At 33.8% G+C, this 20,269-nt stretch overlaps 1 protein-coding gene across 1 annotated transcript in view; it reads left to right on the top strand.

Moving 5' to 3' along the window:
• The first annotated feature begins 383 nt into the window (after positions 1-383).
• LOC139481367 (uncharacterized) overlaps positions 384-20,269 on the top strand; it is a 41,161-nt gene continuing 21,275 nt past the window's right edge. Inside the window, exon 1 of the mRNA XM_071264664.1 lies at positions 384-941. Within this exon, the coding sequence (XP_071120765.1) occupies positions 920-941 (22 nt within the window). The 5' untranslated portion in view covers positions 384-919. The remainder of the gene's footprint in view (positions 942-20,269) is intronic.

A 20,269-nucleotide genomic window follows, 5' to 3' on the forward strand; every position in this document is an offset into this window, starting at 1 on the left:
TCTCTATTACATAATTAACTTTCTAAAAAAGAAAACCAATGAAGTAATAATGGAAAAGTTTTTAACGTGAAACGATACCTTCCTAGAAAGGGAACGTTAGTACCATAGAAATGTTCTGATTCAATGCAATCCAGTCATACTGTTTAATTTCCGGTATTTAATTTCCAGACGATAATTATCTACTGCTCCTATGGTATTACGAGAAGACCGAATGACTAGTTTTGTTCTTCACAATAATACTATTTTGCAATCGTTGTATTTGCGCGCCATCATCTGTATCAAAATATTGCATTTCTTTATCTCTTAGCTTATACAGAAGTAAACATTCTGGTATTGATTTAGCAGGAAAAACCCGATGAACAATCAATAAATTTCTCGTAGTCGACATTTTGATTATCTCCCTTATTTTGTGCTTCACAGACTGAAGAATCTAGCTACTTACTTCAATACAAGTATATTTTGTTTCCGAACGGATTAACCAAAATGAATTGTGGTGATGGTCAAACGTCAAATCGTGTTAAAATCTTGTAAATAAATGTGATTCTAGCACCAGAGGTCTTATTGCAGAATAAAGTGTTACTTGCATATTCAGTCTGGCATTGGTTCCTTTTACAATTGCACAGGTATAATAATGGAGTGCTGTGATGTTACCTGATGTTAAGTAATTATATATTAAACTTGATAATGTTACGTAAACCAGATGCACGTTAGATTTCAATATAAACAACGGTAGATCTTTTAAACTTGCACGCTATGGATCAATCTGATAGTGTAGAACGTTAAGCGTTTTCATTTCTTTATACGTTTTTAAACAGTTAACGATTAATTTATTGGAATAAGTGTTGTTTATAGAACAAGTGTAAAAAATGGCCTGGATTATTGACTTGAGGAAAAGGAGAGCTTTCTGAGATGTAAGGGAATGGAAGTACCATCGATCCAAGGTAAATCAGTAATCAATATATCCTATTGTTGTTCCACATTGATTAGGTTTTGTGTATTTTCTGGTCTATGTCATTTACTGTACGCTAGAGTTCAAGCTATCACAAAAATATTGGCTTTTTTGTTTATATCGGAAAAAAGGAGGTACACATGTTTAAGAAATGTGTGAGAACATAAAGGGTGAATGATACTAATTATTGATCAGCCTAATGCATTATTGTATGTTTACTGTACATGTCATTAAACACAAATGATTAAGTACAGCCACTACAACCATTAATGGAATATATTTGTAAATCTTTGAATTATTGGAAAAGCAATACTAGCACAGTGTGCAGTGTGGATATATTTTCTTTAGGTCATATTGCCCATAACTTCAGTTGTGTGTGCCTGTTTGCTGTTCAAACTAGTATATGCTTGTTTTTGTTGGTCCATGCAATTGTCTCGTTGTTTATATCTCGTCTGTGTATTGGTCACTAAATTTAGATTGTTTGGCCCTGAACTATAGATGTTTGGTTATCTTCTACCCGTTTTTAAGAAATTTTCACCATCAATACATGTGCTTTTATTGGTAAAACTTTGACCTATCAAAACTAAACTAGGCTATCGTTGAAACTACATTTGTTTGTATCACAGCCAATTTTGCATAGGTACAATTTTTGTACTTAAAATCAAGTTTTAAAAAATTAAGGTGTTGCAATACTTTTTTCCATGTGTATATGTCTGTACCAAAACTCTGTAGTACTGAAAATTTACTTTTGATATTTAGTACTTTTTCTTTACTTTAAAATTATTGTACTTTTTACGTACAGATCTGTATTTTACAGTACTTGATTTGTACTTAAAATTTTGGTACAGAAATAATACCAAAAGGTTCACAATATTCCATGTTTGAAAATCATAATTTTAAGAGATTTGAAATAGACATACTATCAAAATGCTGAAAATGTAACGTTGTAACCAAAAATATGTAGTACTTAACTGTTCAAGTACAAATCAAGTACTGTAAAATACAGGTACCTAAATATTACAATAATTTTAGAGTAACAAAATAGTACTGAATATGAAAAGTAGATTTCCAGTACTACAGAGTTTTGGTACAGACATATACACATGGAAACAAGTATTGCAACACCTTAATTTTTTAAAACTTGAAAAATCAGCCTCTTTTTTTGGATGAAATATAATAAAATAGTATGAAATTCAAAACAGTGTGGCTGTGGCCATTGATTGACACATTGAATTCATCCATTGACTGGGACAATTTACGTGAACGTTTGTCTGTAACGACCACTGTTCACGACGTACATTGTGTACCTACGATAGACATTTAAACTGTGGGGTCACCAAAGGTTTCTTAACGCCTTTAATTATAAAGTAATTCGAAAAAATAATCAGGAATAACCTTTAAGTTTTGATTTATATAATTGGTATAAATCAAAACATCGTGTTATTTCTGATTATTTTTTTCGAATTACTTTATTGAGGTGTTGAGAACCTTTGGTGACCCCATAGTTTAAGTGTCTTTAAAAAGTACATAGTGATCAGTGGTCGTTACATACAAACGTTCACCTAAATTGTCCCAGTCAATGGATGAATTTAATGTGTCAATCAATGGCCACAGCCACACTGTTTTGAATTTCATTCTATGTGTATAATATTATTGAAACATAGTTTATGATATCATTGGCATTGAAACGAACAAAAAATGTTTGAAAAAAAAATGATTTATATAACCACAATTTTAATAACAAAATGAAGTGTTTTTTGTGCAAAAAAATGCATTTTACAACTTTTACTGTAGTCGAACTTTACAATGTCAGACATTTCAAAATTAATCTTCAAATGACTGTTCACATCATGGTTGATCGTTATACGCCAAAGAATTAGTACTTTGTGCGTAGCCTCCATTCAAACGGATAACCGCATCTTAACGTCTTCTGATTCCTGCCCTAAATCGACTAATTTGTTGCTAAGGTAGCAGCAACCATTTCTGATGAAGGGCATTGTTTATTTCATGATGTGTTTGAACTGGGGTGTCCTTTCGCACACTTTCCGCCCAATAGTATCCCAAATATGCTCGATATGATTCAAATCCGGGCTACGATCGGGCCACGGAAGATGAACCGAATTCCATTTGAACATTGGATCTTCCTCCACGATGCTAATTTCCAACTTTGGCGAGCTCTGCACTATATTGGATACGAAAAACTGTGTGTCTGTTCGTTAGCAAGGGTCTCCGAAATGGTCTTATAGCACGAAAACCAGTAGCGATGAGTCGATCTCGAACAGTTCTTGTTAAAAGGCTCCTGTATGGCCACCACTCTCTTTTTATGATTGTCTTGTATGCAATGGGTTTCCTTCTGACCAACCTTCATTATGCTTGATTTTCCCTAGTAAATGGTATAGGGGGTCTTCATTATCTCGGAAGGTCTTTAACAGCGTTTATTGCCTGATTTTTATTCTCAAAACGACTTATAGTGGAAGGTGATGACCAACAATACGTGCAGTTGTTACAGCGACATCCCTGCTTCTCTTATGCTGATAATCTGTCATCTTGCTGCAGTTAAGAGTTGTCAAGGACCCATTACAAGGTGTCAATCACATAACTTTAAAAACTTGGTTATTTAAAGTGTTGAAAACAATGAGGATAAAAACATCTGTTTTGCTGTTTACGGGTACAGTAGCTGCATGTGCAGATAAAAACTGATCGAGTCGAACTCAGATGATACTTAAATAATGTTTAACTAGTTCTATTTTACCAAATTATATCACAAAAAAATAAAGAGTGTTTTTTTAATTTCAATTTCAATTTGGTGTTGCAATACTTTTTTCCATGTGTATAGTACCTATGCAAAATTGACTGTGTAGTTTGCTCCAAATAATCAGTACTCGTCTGTGTGATAAACCGTTAACCAATAAGCGCATGAATTTTTAATTACGCATGTCACTATTTTTAAATCACAATAGTAGAATTGAAATCTGAAATGTATACAAATGGTTAATACATTCATAATAATTATCGAGCGATGGTAAGCCATTCAAATGAAACAGATAATATTGGAAATCTTGTACAGTTTAGGATGACGACCTCGCGTCTCTATCAATAAGTTAAATCGTTTTCAATCTGTCTATGAACTGTACATTGCAATAAACAGAATGTTTTCGTTCTTTAATTCGAATTGATTTCTAAAAATAGCTTTGCAGTTTTACTACTTTTAGGTTCAATGGCATAGAGTTTCCCTGAGGTACTCTTACCACTATTTTATCATCGTTTGTACACTTATTTGTATGAGTTCTTGTATTTCGATGGAATACACATTTATTTGTTTTTATTTCTTTTCTATGTACGGACCACAGGCACTTGTTTCTAACATGTCTAACATAGGAAGATCCACAATTAACGTTTATCTCTCCTAAATATGACGTGTAAGATAAAAATGACATCTTTTTAACCTACAATGTTTGCTTGTGATTTCCATCCAAAATAGTTTTGTAAAATACCATCTTAAACAATCGTAATAAATATAGTAAACGAGAACCCCAAGAATTGTCTGATATACATGGTATAGACATATAGTGAACTTTAGACTTCTCCCGATCGACATTAGAACCTTAACAAACATGGGGCGTTTGTTTGGCGATGTTGGATGTATAAGTACACAGCCTCGTCCTACAGGAATGATGCTCTAAATCTGATGCCCAGTTTAGGTCGAGTGCCACGCAATTAAACCCTTACAATTAGTATCTTAAGGGTAAAGAAGTCGCCCGTTAAAAGTCAATTGTGAGTCCCTTGCCGTCATAACCTTTTAATCACGGTAGGACATTCATCGAGGTCGACCTAACCTTGCACAATATATCTACTGTATTGATTGCCAATGCATCATTGTCCTGAATTTGCATGAACTATTTGCCACTGGCCGTTAGGCAAACACCAATCATTTATTGAAAACGGGTCTTGAAGAACTCGATATGTGTTATAAACATATAAACTTTAGTGAGATAGTAACACACCAACACTAAAACTAGGATACACCGGATCACAATAAGAATTAAACAAACAATAACAGTTTGTGACAGACCCAAAATATGTCCGCTTCTACACAAGTTGTTGATGAACACATTAAACAGCAGATTTAACACTAACAAAACACGCAAAATTGAAAGAAAAAAAAAGAAAAGAAAAAAGGGAAAGTAAAAGTAAAAGAAACAAGAAAAAGAAACCGAAAAAGAACAGAAACTTTCACCACAACAACCAAAGAGATTCTTGAGATGGAGATAAACTCGTTAATATCTCAGATTCTGAAACAACACCAGCATGGTCTTGCAAACCGACTGCACCAGATTTTTTATTTGAAAGTATTCTAGGTTCAATGAAAACTGAGATGTCAATGGATGTTCGCAAAAATAATTAAGAAATGTATACATCATAAATAGGGGGGATATCAACATCAAGGAAAGGAAAATTCGAACAGGAACAATTGTGTTTTCACATTTACAATTAAAAATTAATTGTAATTCGTACTACATATATAGTTCTATTCTACAGTAATGCATGTTTGAATATGAAGAACTCTTACCTAAAATGTATCATTACCTACAATGTATCATGACAATAAACTCGTCATAGATACCAGCACAAAGCACCTTTACTATTGTCTTGCCGTAACTCGTTTCCAAAAGTTATTCTTAGGAAATTCACGAGTTATTCCGTAGCAAGTAATTTGTTTCTCTTTTTTTTGTTTAATTTAAATGGATTATGCTGACGGGTCTTTAAAAGTGCAACAAGATTCTAGGTTGCAACATCAAAATGTCATTTAGTTCAAATGAACTTTTGTTTTACAGTTTTTTTATATTGATTAAAGTAAGATAAATATTCGCATTAAAGTTGAATATCTATGATTAGATGGGACCGTCTCTGACATTTGTTATTTCTATTGGTATTTTGAGACATAAAAGTAATATGAAAAGTACAGCATTTACATAAGAGACAAATAATGAGGTTATAGAATATATATTAGGATGTATCTTACTATATAGTATTAATGCACTGCCATAATGTAATGGTCTTATATTGGTGTTCTTTGGAATAATGTTATATCTACTCAGTTAGCAGTTTGGGTTTAGATTTTGTCAGCAAGACATAGCCAAAAACAAATGAGTTTAGATAAAATGAAGAAATAAAAACATACTTATGTAAATGACTTTAAAAACAGTAGTTCGTGTTAAAAGTACTTTAACGCTAACATTTCCATTTTTGTATTTTGAGCAATTTTAAAACTGTACATTGCCAGCAACATGTCAACATTTTGACTAATCTTATGTAAACGACATGGTAACATGTAACGTGACGACATGATGAGGTACTTTTAAACGGGTTCTTATAGGCTTGAATAAACAAAGTTTTATCCTGCATCATTCTTTATATACCGATCCAAACACCGGGAGCCTGTAAATTTGCGGTTTGCTGCATTTTGTGATATTTGTCTTTTATAAGTTGTTTTGGCTTAAAACAATCAGTTGGGTTTTCTTTTTTAAATGGTTTCACATTTTGCCATGACGGGACCTTTAGTACCTAGTAATACTTTATGGGTTTTTCTCATTGTTGAAAGCCTTACGGTGTCCTGTAATAGTTAACGTCATTGTCATTTGGTCTCTCGTTGGTGGTTGTCTCATTGGCTCACAAGTAATGTACGATATCAATCGTACATTATACCATCTATTCTTGTTTTTTAATGTTGAAAAATAGTTTAACCATGTTAACGGGCAAAATATCCAAAAGTCATATAAACATAATTAGAAGATATATTTCTCTGATTGATATTTCATTGTTCCTAAGATACTAGATTATTATTTGCCTTTTATCATCGACCAATGCCCTATACTATATATAGCTACCTCTAAGGGTCTCTAACCATTGAACTATTTACCATTATTGAATCATATTTGATAAAGGTTGCCAAGTGCAATTATATTAACTATACTGTAGACTACATGTATATACAGACAGTTTTCTTGCATCTCAGGGGATCATACCAAATAATATGTCTAGAACTCACTTGATTTTATATGGTCGGTCGTATGAGCCATTGACATCACTTGACAGTCGTTTGTTGTCTTTGTTAATATATTCCAACAGTTTTATTATCTGAAAGCATGAGCAAATTTGCTGTAAATTTGATCACATTCTTAGGATGTCAATATAAAAGATGTGGTATGCTTGACAATGAGACAACTATCCACAAAAGACCAAAATGACACACACATTAACAACTATAGGTCACCGTACGGCCTTCAACAATGAGCAAAGCCCATACCTCATAGTCAGCTATAATAGGCCCCGATAAGACAATGTAAATAGTTATCAAAAGTACCAGGATTATAATTTTATACGCCAGACGCGCGTTTCGTCTACATAAGACTCATCAGTGACGCTCAGATCAAAATAGTTTAAAAGCCAAATAAATACAAAGTTGAAGAGCATTGAGGATCGAAAATTCCAAAAAGTTGTGCCAAATACGGCTAAGGTAATCTACTCCTGGGGTAAGAAAATCCTTAGTATTTCGAAAAATTCAAAGTTTTGTAAACAAAAAATTTATAGAAATGACCATATAATTGATATTCATGTCAACACCGAAGTGCTGACTACTGGGCTGGTGATACCCTCGGGGACGAAACGTCCACCAGCAGTGGCATCGACCCAGTGGTGTAAATAGTTATCAAAAGTACCAGGATTATAATTTTATACGCCAGACGCGCGTTTCGTCTACATAAGACTCATCAGTGACGCTCAGATCAAAATAGTTTAAAAGCCAAATAAATACAAAGTTGAAGAGCATTGAGGATCGAAAATTCCAAAAAGTTGTGCCAAATACGGCTAAGGTAATCTCCTGGGGTAAGAAAATCCTTAGTATTTCGAAAAATTCAAAGTTTTGTAAACAAAAAATTTATAGAAATGACCATATAATTGATATTCATGTCAACACCGAAGTGCTGACTACTGGGCTGGTGATACCCTCGGGGACGAAACGTCCACCAGCAGTGGCATCGACCCAGTGGTGTAAATAGTTATCAAAAGTACCAGGATAAACGAGAAAACTAATGGCCTTATTTATATAAAAAAAAAAAATGAACGGAAAACAAATATGTAACACATAAACAAACGACAACCACTGAATTACAGGCTCCTGACTTGAGACAGGCACATACATAAATAATGTGGCGGGGTTAAACATGTTAGCGGGATCCCAACCCTCCCCCTAACCTGGGACAGTGGTATAACAGTACAACATAAGAACGAACTATAAAAATCAGTTGAAAAAGGCTTAACTCATCAGCTGGACAAAAATATAAGTGGACGTGGCCGGGTACTTATACATCCCGACACAAAAGACGCAATGAACAGATCTGAGAGTACTCGTAGATATCTGACAGCTAGTTCAAAGCCACTAACAACTAATAAAAAAAATCATGCATCTAAGACAAAAAAATCAATCCGTACACATCCAACATCCAATGGATTTAGTGTAAAGACGTCATAAACAGCCAGAGAAAAACATGACCTTGTGCAATGCCAAGTTACAGGTATCGACAGATTGTAGATCCATGAATATGTATATGTATATAACATACTAGTAATATTTAGTTAGCTTTTAATTTACTGATAACAAAATCAATATTTATACCAATAAAAACAATATTCAATGATCTTATTACAGTGTTAAATAGGTAACCTTTTAGAATAAGTTTATTTAAAGGAGCGACAAGTTTACATGGATCATTTCTAAATTTCCGGGCACGGTTAACAACATTTCCGTAAAAATGAGGATGTGCTATCCCGTTTGAAATAAGTTTTCTACAGGTACAACCAAACTTCAAAATCAAATCTTTATATCTATGGAAAAATTTAGTAAAGGTTTTAAGTAATTTATGGTAACGATATCCCTGGTTTAATAATTTACCAGTAATACATAGGTTGCGTTCGTTAAAATCCAAAACGTCACAACAGACACGGGCATAGCGAACAAGTTGTGAAATATAAACACCGTAAGATGGTGCCAAAGGAACATCACCATCTAAAAATGGAAAATTAACAATAGGGAACGAAAAATCGTCTCTTTTGTCGTAAATTTTAGTGTTGAGTTTCCCGTTTAAAACCGAAATATTTATATCCAGGAAAGGACAGTTATTGCCGAATACATTTGATTTATTTAAAGTAAGTCCTTGGGGTAAATTTCAGCAGTATATTGAGAAATTCTTGATTATTTAACGAAAAAATATCATCAAGATAACGATAAGTGTTGTTGAATTTATCAATTAAATCCAATTTCGACGGGTCTTTACTGAGTTTAGTTATAAACTGTGATTCGTAACAGTATAAAAACAAGTCTGCTATTAAAGGGGCACACTTAGTGCCCATTGGGTTACCTACAACCTGTCGATAAACTTTGTTGCAGAAACGTACATACATATTATCAAGGAGAAAATTAACAGTTTCAATCATCTCATCACACCCCCAGTAAGTATATCTAGCATATTTACCTTTCTCATTTGAGAAGAAGGCTTTAAATGAGTTGCAGCAAATATATCTACATTCAGCTTTACCAAACTACCATTTAATTAAATAGGAAAACTTTTGTTTAATAAGATAGTGTGGAAGTGTAGTGTAAAGAGTAGAAAAATCAAAACTATTAACAGAATCAAAAGGACCATCAAAAGCACGTAATTTATCTAAAACATCCAAAGATTTTTTTACACTCCAAAAATGGTTTATACCACTATGTTCATATATTTTATTACAATAGTTTATGATAAGCTCTTTAATAGTAGTTAAGGAACTAGTTAAGAGCACTGAAAGATTAATAATAATACTTTATTCCGAAAGCAATACAGCTTATAGGATACATATACACAATTTTACCCCAATATAAGAATTTTACAAGAGATATATGATATATATAAATATATGACGTGCATGAAAGAACATATACTACATAATACATAATACGAAATACGAGCGGAGAATGATATAATACTTAAATAAAGTGAGAACAAAAATATTATTTACAGCAATTAAATTCTAAGTTTTTCTGCAGATTTTAAAAATATACCTAAGTTATTCAATTCTTTGATATTTCTGACAGATAACAACTGGATAAGTTTGTATGTAGAAGGATTTCTCCAATAATACTTTTTTATAGACTTTTCTCGAATTTGATTATATTTTTTACATTCAAGTATAAAATGGTATTCATCTTCAATAGAGCTAGTATTACAATTTGTACATAGTCTGTTATTTTTATCAACATTTTAATATCTACCTGTTTTTATACTTAATATATGAGCTGATATACGATATTTACAAATGTATGGTTTGTATATATAATTTACAGGTCTATCTAAATAAAATTGCAATGTGTGTGTACTATACATGTATCTATACAAATGACATTTATTTGAATTCTCAAAAAACATAGTTACTTCACTAATGAATGCACCAAGCATTCTTTTGCGATAGAAAAATATCTTTACAAACTACACTTTGGTTTAACCAAACATAATTAAATCCATATCTAAACAAAATATCTCTTATTTTACAACACCAGTTTTGTTTATCGTTCTTTTTAATAAAACTTCTTTCATACATCTCATCATAGCAATTCTTTAATATACAATTTTCTGTACTCAAAATTTTTAACCAATAGTTGACCATTCTATACTGCCTTTCAATGTACACTGGCAATCTACCTAATTCATAATAAATCATATTAGTTACAGCACTCATTTTGACTTTAAGAATACGTTTTAAAAAATACAAATGAACTTTTTCGATATTTGGTGCCATATGAAATCCCCATATTTTCGAGCAATAATTCAGTATACTTGCTACATAAGTATCAAATAATGACAACAAAGTTTCAGGATTATAATAATCATCATGTATTTTATTGAATATACTAAACACAGCCTTTTTACCCTGTTCTGATAGTTTCTTTTGAGTATTTGAAAAGTTACCAGTATAATAAAATAAAATTCCCAAATACATGAACTCGTTACATATATCAATAGCCTTTCCATTTATATACCATTGCTCTTCCGATCTAATTTTCCCTCTGTTTCTAAAAACTACAATTTTGGTTTTTGACAAATTTATGTACAAATCATACCTATTTGAATAAACATTTACATCATCGATCATCTTTTGTAGATTAGTAATACTTTCACTAAATAAAACCATATCGTCAGCGTACATTAACAAGTACAGATTTAACATTTTAAGTTCATATGATTTACAATTTTGTGTAATAAGTTCTATCTCCATATCATTGACATATAATGAGTACAACAGAGGAGATAAGGATTCCCCTTGCATTAGACCAACAGTACATTAAAAAAATTCAGAAAATGTTCCATTAAGTTTTACACAGGTTGTTAATTTGCTATACATAGATTTAATGACATTTAAAAGTCTACCAGTTACTCCACATCTGACTAATCTTTGCCATAATTTGTAATGTGTGACACTATCAAAAGCTCTAGTACTAGTGTAATCTACAAAGCAACCACTAAAGATTAGTAGTAGACAACTTACTAGAGGCCGAGATGAAACGATATTTAAATGTTTTTTTTTGTGTAGCACTGAAAGATTAGTAGTAGAACACTTACTAGAGGCCGAGATGAAAGTATACCACTATGTTCATATATTTTATTACAATAGTTTATGATAAGTTCTTTAAAAGTTGTTTCGATTATACCCGCCACATAAAACATAGCTTAACATAGGGTTTAATGCTTGAATTGTTCTAATATCTCAAAAACCGCTACAGACAAGAGATAATCTGACATTTTAAACCGAAATCTTAGACAACTCTTATAGGATTTATCACCAATTAATGCAGATGTTTGTCCAATTGTACATGTTTGAATTCTCTTGAACAAGAGAGGCGATAGATATTTAAACTCAAAAGTCGAAACAAACTGACAATGCCTTGGCTAAACATGACCAAAAGAGATACAACTGCACATGAACGCAGCATAGAAAACTAAAGACTGAGCTACGCAAACCTCCACCCAGGTGATCTCATATGCTCAGGTAGAATTAGCAGATCCTGCTTCACATATGGTACCCGTCGTGTTCCTCATTTAAGTACAAAATCGATGATTATTCTAATTCGGAAGGTCACATTTTCGGAAAAGAAGACGGAATTGTTGTTTACGACCGTCGTTATCTAAAACTATAATAGATAGAAGAACAGTAACATTGAAAAATAAACAGTAAGAGAAGATCTATATTCAGTCATTGTGATATATATATATCTTTAAAACTCCATACAAGAGTTAAAACTCCTTATTCATGAGTATGTTTTCCCAATTTTGCATATTTTACTGTTTCCTTGAAAACTATAATAAAAACGAGAAAACTGTAAACAGCAAAAATGTTTAACAAAACATGAATGACAACATGTATGTATGACCATAATTAGTAATAGACGTCTTAATGAGTAATTTCTTATTTATGACAACCTTTTATCATTTTTATCAGTTTTCCTAATATAATGAAATCATTGAGCATTGTCTACAAATAGGTTAACATTGAACTAGTATAATATTTGTTTAGGGGCCAGCCGAAGGACGCCTCCGGGTACGCGAGTTTCTCGCTGCATTGAAGACCTATTGGTGATCTTCTGCTGTTGTCTGTTCTATGGTCGGGTTGTTGTCTCTTTGACACATTCCCTATTTCCATTCTCAAATTTAACATGAAAGAAATATCAGTTGACTCCTTATATAAAAGAGAATGAAAACGGGAATTGAGTCAAAGAGACAAGCCGACCATAGTCAGAAAACAGTCATAGTCCATCAAAAAGTCTTCAACCCAGCGAAAATATCTCACATCCGGAGGAGGGCTTCATTCGGCCCATAAACAACTATGTGCAATAGTTCAGCGATAAAGTATAATAGACACAGAAAAACGAAAACGCTAAAAATGCGCGAGAGAAGAAGATTTCAAATCGACAAATCAAAGTAGTTAATACCAAGTTTTGTATTTTTGACTATTACTGTGAAAACAAAACCTACTTAGTATGAAATTCAAAACAGTGTGGCTGTGGCCATTGATTGACACATTAAATTCATCCATTGACTGGGACAATTTACGTAAACGTTTGTCTGTAACGACCACTGTTCACGACGTACCTACGATAGACATTTAAACTGTGGGGTCACCAAAGGTTTCTTAACGCCTTTAATTATTAAGTAATTCGAAAAAATAATCAGGAATAACCTTTATGTTTTGATTTATATAATTGGTATAAATCAAAACATCGTGTTATTTCTGATTAATTTTTTCGAATTACTTTATTGAGGTGTTGAGAACCTTTGGTGACCCCATAGTTTAAGTGTCTTTAAAAAGTACATAGTGATCAGTGGTCGTTACATACAAACGTTCACCTAAATTGTCCCAGTCAATGGATGAATTTAATGTGTCAATCAATGGCCACAGCCACACTGTTTTGAATTTCATTCTATAACAGAAACTGTAAACAGAAACAAAATATAGAATTTGGTCTTGTATATGTTAGGTACCCGGGTTATTGGTTCAGAATTGTACCATAAAGTAAGTCAAAGTGCAGCAATAGTTAATCTTAAATTCCTGTTTTTGATTCTTATATGTACCTTTTTATTATTATTAGAATCGCGATATCAAGGATGAGGGTTGATCTGGAAAAAAGCGAGCGTAACACCCTCCCATACTGTTCATATGACTTCTAGGACACTAGGTTTTGATGGCAAATCTTGGATCGCGTCTGTTCAGTTCCTTCGAAATTTCTGTCTGTCGATGGAAAATGTAAAGATTGATATAGTGTTAAAATATGTAGAGTTGGGCTCTATATATCTGTCTTATTTTATGTTGTTTTTAATATAGAAATTATTAAGAAATGAATGTTTCTTATCCCTCGACAAAGTTTACCTCACGAGGTTAAGCTATTATTGGTAAGTCCTTTTTGGCCATAAAACTCTTCAACTGTTTCATTTTTTGACATCCTTGGCTTTAAAATATTCGGCTTTGATAGTTCCTCATGAAGGTAAATCCAGATAAGCACTCGGACGCATGACATTGATAAGGAGTTGTTTTCATTTATTATTGACACGAACAAGTTGTGCAACTCTGCACAGTAACAAATTTCAACATTTGTCATAAGGTTTTTTTCAAGACTCAAATTAATGATTGGAAGTACGACAAACCTAGATACATAAAACATTAAGAGTAAAAACTCAAGAAGTGACCCAAATAATAAATTTGAATAGCTAAGCAAAACCGTATTAGGAATGAAAAACTAGAGGCTCTAAAGAGCCTGTGTCGCTCACCTTGGTCTATGTGAATATTAAACAATGGACACAGATGGATTCATGACAAAATTGTGTTTTGGTGATGGTGATGTGTTTGTAGATCTTACTTTACTAATCATTCTTGCTGCTTACAATTATCTCTACCTATAACAGTACTTTCTGTGGAAAATGTTATTGAAAATCTTCAAATTTTAAGAAAATTGTTAAAAATTGACTATGAAGGGCAATAACTCCTTAGGGGGTCAATTGACTATTTTGGTCATAGTGACTTATTTTTAGTTCTTACTTTGCTGTACATTATTGCTGTTTACAGTTTATCTCAATCTATAATAATATTCAAGATAACAAAAAAAAAACAGCAAAATTTCCTCAAAATTACCAATTCAGGGGCAGCAACCTAACAACCGATTATCCGATTCATCTGAAAATTCCAGGGCAGATAGATCTTCACCTGATCAACAATTTTACTTCCTGTCAGATTTGCTCTTAATGCTTTGGTTTTTGAGTTATAAGCCAAAAACTGCATTTTACCCCTATGTTCTATTTTTAGCCGTGGCGGCCATCTTGGTTGGTTGGCCGGGTCACCGGACACATTTTTTAAACTATATACCCCAATGATGATTATGGCCAAGTTTGGTTAAATTTGGCCCAGTAGTTTCAGAGAAGAAGATTTTTCTAAAAGATTACTAAGATTTACGAAAAATGGTTAAAAATAGACTATAAAGGGCAATAACTCCTAAAGCGGTCAACTGACCATTTTGGTCATGTTGACTTATTTGTAGATCTTACTTTGCTGAACATTATTGCTGTTTACAGTTTATCTCTATTTATAATAATATTCAAGATAATAACCAAAAACAGCAAAATTTCCTTAAAATTATCAATTCAGGGGCAGCAACCCAACAACGGGTTGTTTGATTCATCTAAAAATTTCAGGGCAGATAGATCTTGACCTGATGAACAATTTTACCCCATGACAGATTTGCTCTAAATGCTTTGGTTTTTGAGTTATAAGCCAAAAACTGCATTTTACCCCTATGTTCTATTTTTAGCCATGGCGGCCATCTTGGTTGGTTGGCCGGGTCACGCCACACATTTTTTAAACTAGATACTCCAATGATGATTGTGGCCAAGTTAGGATTAATTTGTCCCAGTAGTTTCAGAGGAGAAGATTTTTGTAAAAGATAACTAAGATTTACGAAAAATGGTTAAAAATGGACTAAAAAGGGCAATAACTCCTAAAGTGGTCAACTGACCATTTTGGTCATGTCGACTTATTTGTAGATCTTACTTTGCTGAACATTATTGCTGTTTACAGTTTATCTCTATCTATAATAATATTCAAGATAATAACCAAAAACAGCAAAATTTCCTTAAAATTATCAATTCAGGGGCAGCAACCCAACAACGGGTTGTCCGATTCATCTGAAAATTTCAGGGCAGATAGATCTTGACCTGATAAACAATTTTATCCCATGTCAGATTTGCTCTCAATGCTTTGGTTTTTGAGTTATAACCAAAAAACTGCATTTTACCCCTATGTTCTATTTTTAGCCATGGCGGCCATCTTGGTTGGTTGGCCGGGTCACGCCACACATTTTTTAAACTAGTTACCCCAATGATGATTGTGGCCAAGTTGGGTGTAATTTGGCCCAGTAGTTTCAGAGGAGAAGATTTTTGTAAAAGTTAACGACGACGGACGACGACGACGGACGACGGACGACGACGGACGACGGACGACGGACGCAAAGTGATGGGAAAAGCTCACTTGGCCCTTCGGGCCAGGTGAGCTAAAAAAGGAAAAGAAGGTCCACTTTCTCGTAGGGAAATAAACATGAAACACATTCAGTTTATTCTACAATGTATTTCTACAGGTCACAAAGAATGGATGTTGGCATTGACTACTCAGCTGTATTAAACATCACTTGTAAATAGTATTATTAAGGTCACTATTAGAAATATGATTCTCCTTTCATTAAGAATTCAATAAAATATCGAGTTTTTTTTTTTTTTTACGCAAATATTCACCGTTATCGTTATGAGTATTGGCATATCAATTGATATAGTTATGAATTTTAATGTGCGTGCAAAAAGGTGAAATAATTGTTTGCATGTCAATTATAACTGTATGTTTTTACAATCATTAGAATAGGTCAAATTCAAATGCTTTATGTGATTCAGAAAATCCATCTACAGTAACTGATAAGTGTGACCTCCTTAATTATTTCGTTGTTAAAGAACTGTCTACCTTTAAAAGAACAAAAACTACATTATAAACGGCTATTCCGGCGTAATCGTATTCCAAATATTTCAAACACGATGTCCATTTCAATTCAAAATAAAGAACACGGTTTTTTTTTATAAAGTATAATACACAAATAGCGGCCATACCGTTATAGTATTCAAAATATTTCAAACAAGTGTCCAATCCTTACCAAATACAGAACAAGTTTTTTTAATCTTTAAAATGCAGAACAAGTCAATCTTTAGGAAAACACTAAATATGGAGTAGGCAAAACAACAAGGTAAATCAGAATTTTTACCACTTACAGTCCCCTAATATCCACTTACTGGTTGTATAATTTCTATTCATATGCAGAATTGAAATACTAGTATGTGTCATATCTCTCGTTGTTCAGTGTTAAATTTATTCACTCATCTAAGAAGTAAAATATCAAAAATACCGAACTCCGAGGAAAATTCAAAACGGAAAGTCCGTATTTCAATGGCAAAAGCTCAAACACTCATCAACCGAATTGATAATAATTGTCATTTTCCTGACTTGGTATAGACATTTTCGACATGTAGAAAATGGTAGATGAAACCTTGTTTTCTGGCTAGCTAAACCTCTCACTTGTATAACACTTGCATAAGAATCTCAGCGATTATTATATTGAGGCAATGATAAAATATAAATGTCTATATGATTATTACTTACAGATGGTTTGTAATCTTCTTTTCTGCTGCCATTTTCTCTTGACTGCTCATCTCCCCTCATCTCTGAATCTCTGTCGATCTGTGCTGGTGCTTTGATGTCTTCAGATGGTTCCAACCTTCACCAGTGTGTCGACCCTGTACCATTACATTCTCCGGTTAGTGGGTCAGTAGAAGTGGCCAAATCTCTACTCATCAGCATTCAGCTTCCAACTCAGATCATCTCGGCCATGCCAAAACCAGCAAGATGAACGTTCTGTTGCTTCCCCTAGCTGTCTCATTGCTGTTTTTCATGCCTTTTCGACTATTCCCATTGCCTGTAGCATCCTCCATACTGACTGTGCAGGAACATCTCTGCAGTCTACTTCTTCTGAGAACAACCCTGCTTTCCAACTTCTCACTCTCTACATGTTATCATCAGCTCTGTAAACTTGTCCGTTCTTCCGATGGTATGCCTCTTCACATCTCTCTTCCCAAGGAACTGTCAGTTCTATTCCGGGCGTATGATTGTCTGTATGCATTCCGAAAATACAATTTTCCTGTCTATGCCAGCCCTCATATTCCATTCACTGCCTTTGTCCAAGACGAACTGCACTTGTGACTTTGTTGCATGACCAGTATCTCCTTATTTGAGGAATTGCCTCTGTTGTAGGTGGTATCTTCTTTCTTCTCTCAGTGTAAATAAACTCTTCATAGATACCAGGACTAAATTTTGTATATACGCCAGACGCGCGTTTCGTCTACAAAAGACTCATCAGTGACAAAGGATATCTGGCAGATGTTTCAGGACCTTGTCGTACCGCAAGTGATATCTACCTTGTTTCAGGGTTACCCTACAGCCTTAAAGTATGTGTTCCATAGTGCATATTTCACCAAATAACTTGCAGCTTAGTTCTTCTATCAGTCCCCACTGGTGTAAGTTTGAAGAGGAAGGACGCGTATCGTAGACTGACCTAAGCATGAATGAAATTCTGAATGGTTCCATTCTTCATCGTTCTGCCGATGTGATTTTTTTTCTGGCAAGTTTTGATTCGTCTGTACTCCTTAACGACTAAGCTCTACTGCTTTTAACCTTCTTTGTTCTTCTTCTACTTTTTTTCTGACTGCACCATGCTGCACTTCTCTTTTGGTGTTACTTGCCCGTTGACCACTGTTTGAAATGTGTCAGCCTTGTTTACCAGTACTGGTGTTGCCCACTATGCCTTTGTGATGAAGAATACTATCTACTACAGATATCGCTGACTATTTCCGCCAAGTTCGTGTCTGGATTCCGGCCTTACTGATCTTGCTATCCTTTGAGTCTCTGAGAGTCATAACAGGTCTGCTTTCTGATACCTTGCATTCCTCCAAATGTGATGTTAAAGGTATCTAGAGTTGTTCTACTGTCAAGTCATATGGATATTAAACTTGGTGGTACTCCTAGCCATCTTCTGAGATGACTGTTTATCTTTCTTTATATTGCTTCGACTATTGTTTCTGAAATTTCATAGATCATGAGAAGTCGTGTCAGTCTTGGTAACAACCCATGTTGCTATATCTAAGCCTTGAACTTCCCAGGCAATCCACTCTTATCTGCCTTCTTAAGCCATTCTTCAACACGTGTCTGTATTGCCTTCACATTGGTATTGTCTTTAAACCCTTTTCCAAGGCATTTTATAGGGTTATCTACTATTGTTTGTATTTCATCCCCTTAAATCTTAAGCTTGAACGTCGTTGTTATCTGACCCTTTCTCAGTATCATTGATTTTAACCTCCTTGGCTCAAATTTTATCTTGGTCCCAGTGACTACCTCTTCCAGTGCTAAAAGAAGGACGAAAGATACCAGAGGGGCAGTCAAACTCACAGATCGAAAATAAACTGAACACATCACGGCTAAAAAAGGAAAAGAAAAACAGACGAATAATGGTACACAAGACAAAACATATAAAACTAAAGACGAAGGAACACGATCTCACCAAAAAACTGGGGGTGGTATAAAAGTATCTTGTCATCTTACTTGAATATGGGATTATGCTGTTACTGTAATGTCATCCATGATTTCTCTTGTTGCTGGTAGAAAAATCCCTGAATCTGTCTGTGTTTCTCTTTCTGCTGCCTTTATGATGATATCCATTCTCATAATGAATAGTATCGATGAGATGGTATAACCCGAAACTATTCTTTTCTCTTAACTTCTGCCATGTTGTTATTTACAGTAAATTGCAGCTGTATTCCACAAAAATACGTTTGGACTATCTTCTTTATGTGATCAGAAATGTGGTAGTGATCCATTGCCATTTCTATCAATGTATGTGGTACTAATTCATATGCGTTTGCCAGGTCTAACCATATTACTGCCAAATTCTTTGCCTCATGTCTAAGTTGGCTAAGAACAAAAGAAATCACCCATCAGATACTTGGGTGTTACCAGGTGTTTTTGCTTTACATCCGAAACCAAATGACTAACGATTGAAATGAGACAGATCAAATAAGGTCAACAAATTATCAAAAGAACTTGGAGCACAACTATATATATTGGGGTGTTCATAGTTGTCGCTTTGGTTATTTGCGATCTCATAAGAACCCTTGCAACAACTCTCTGAGAGGTCATTAGGTAACGTGTTGGTATACTAAATTTCCTTTACCGCCTCTATACTATTATATCCTCAAATTATATATTTTCCAGTGGCAGTCCAGACTTCTAGGCCGTCGATTCTCAATTGGGGGACCTATACCAGTTGTATTAATTGGTATCGTTAATCTTGTTTATTATGCCATTAACCTAACGATTGTCCTTTTGTTAGATTTGACCCTCTGCTGATGAACGAACATATTAGACAATAGGAAACAATGATAAACCCATTTAAATGTTAGAAATGTTTGTATAGAGTTCAGATACAGCAATGACATATTGATTAACTAATTTATCTTGACGACTATAAAATTTTCGAAGTGACAGTTTCAGTTTTACGTCGCCGTCAAAGGTAGATTTTTGTCCAATAAATCTGTCTAATTAGAATTCAGAAACCAACAAAACATACATCAATTGCCTTTCCTTCACTTTATTACT

This window comes from Mytilus edulis, chromosome 7, assembly GCF_963676685.1.
Source record: "Mytilus edulis chromosome 7, xbMytEdul2.2, whole genome shotgun sequence".
NCBI lineage: Eukaryota > Metazoa > Mollusca > Bivalvia > Mytilida > Mytilidae > Mytilus > Mytilus edulis.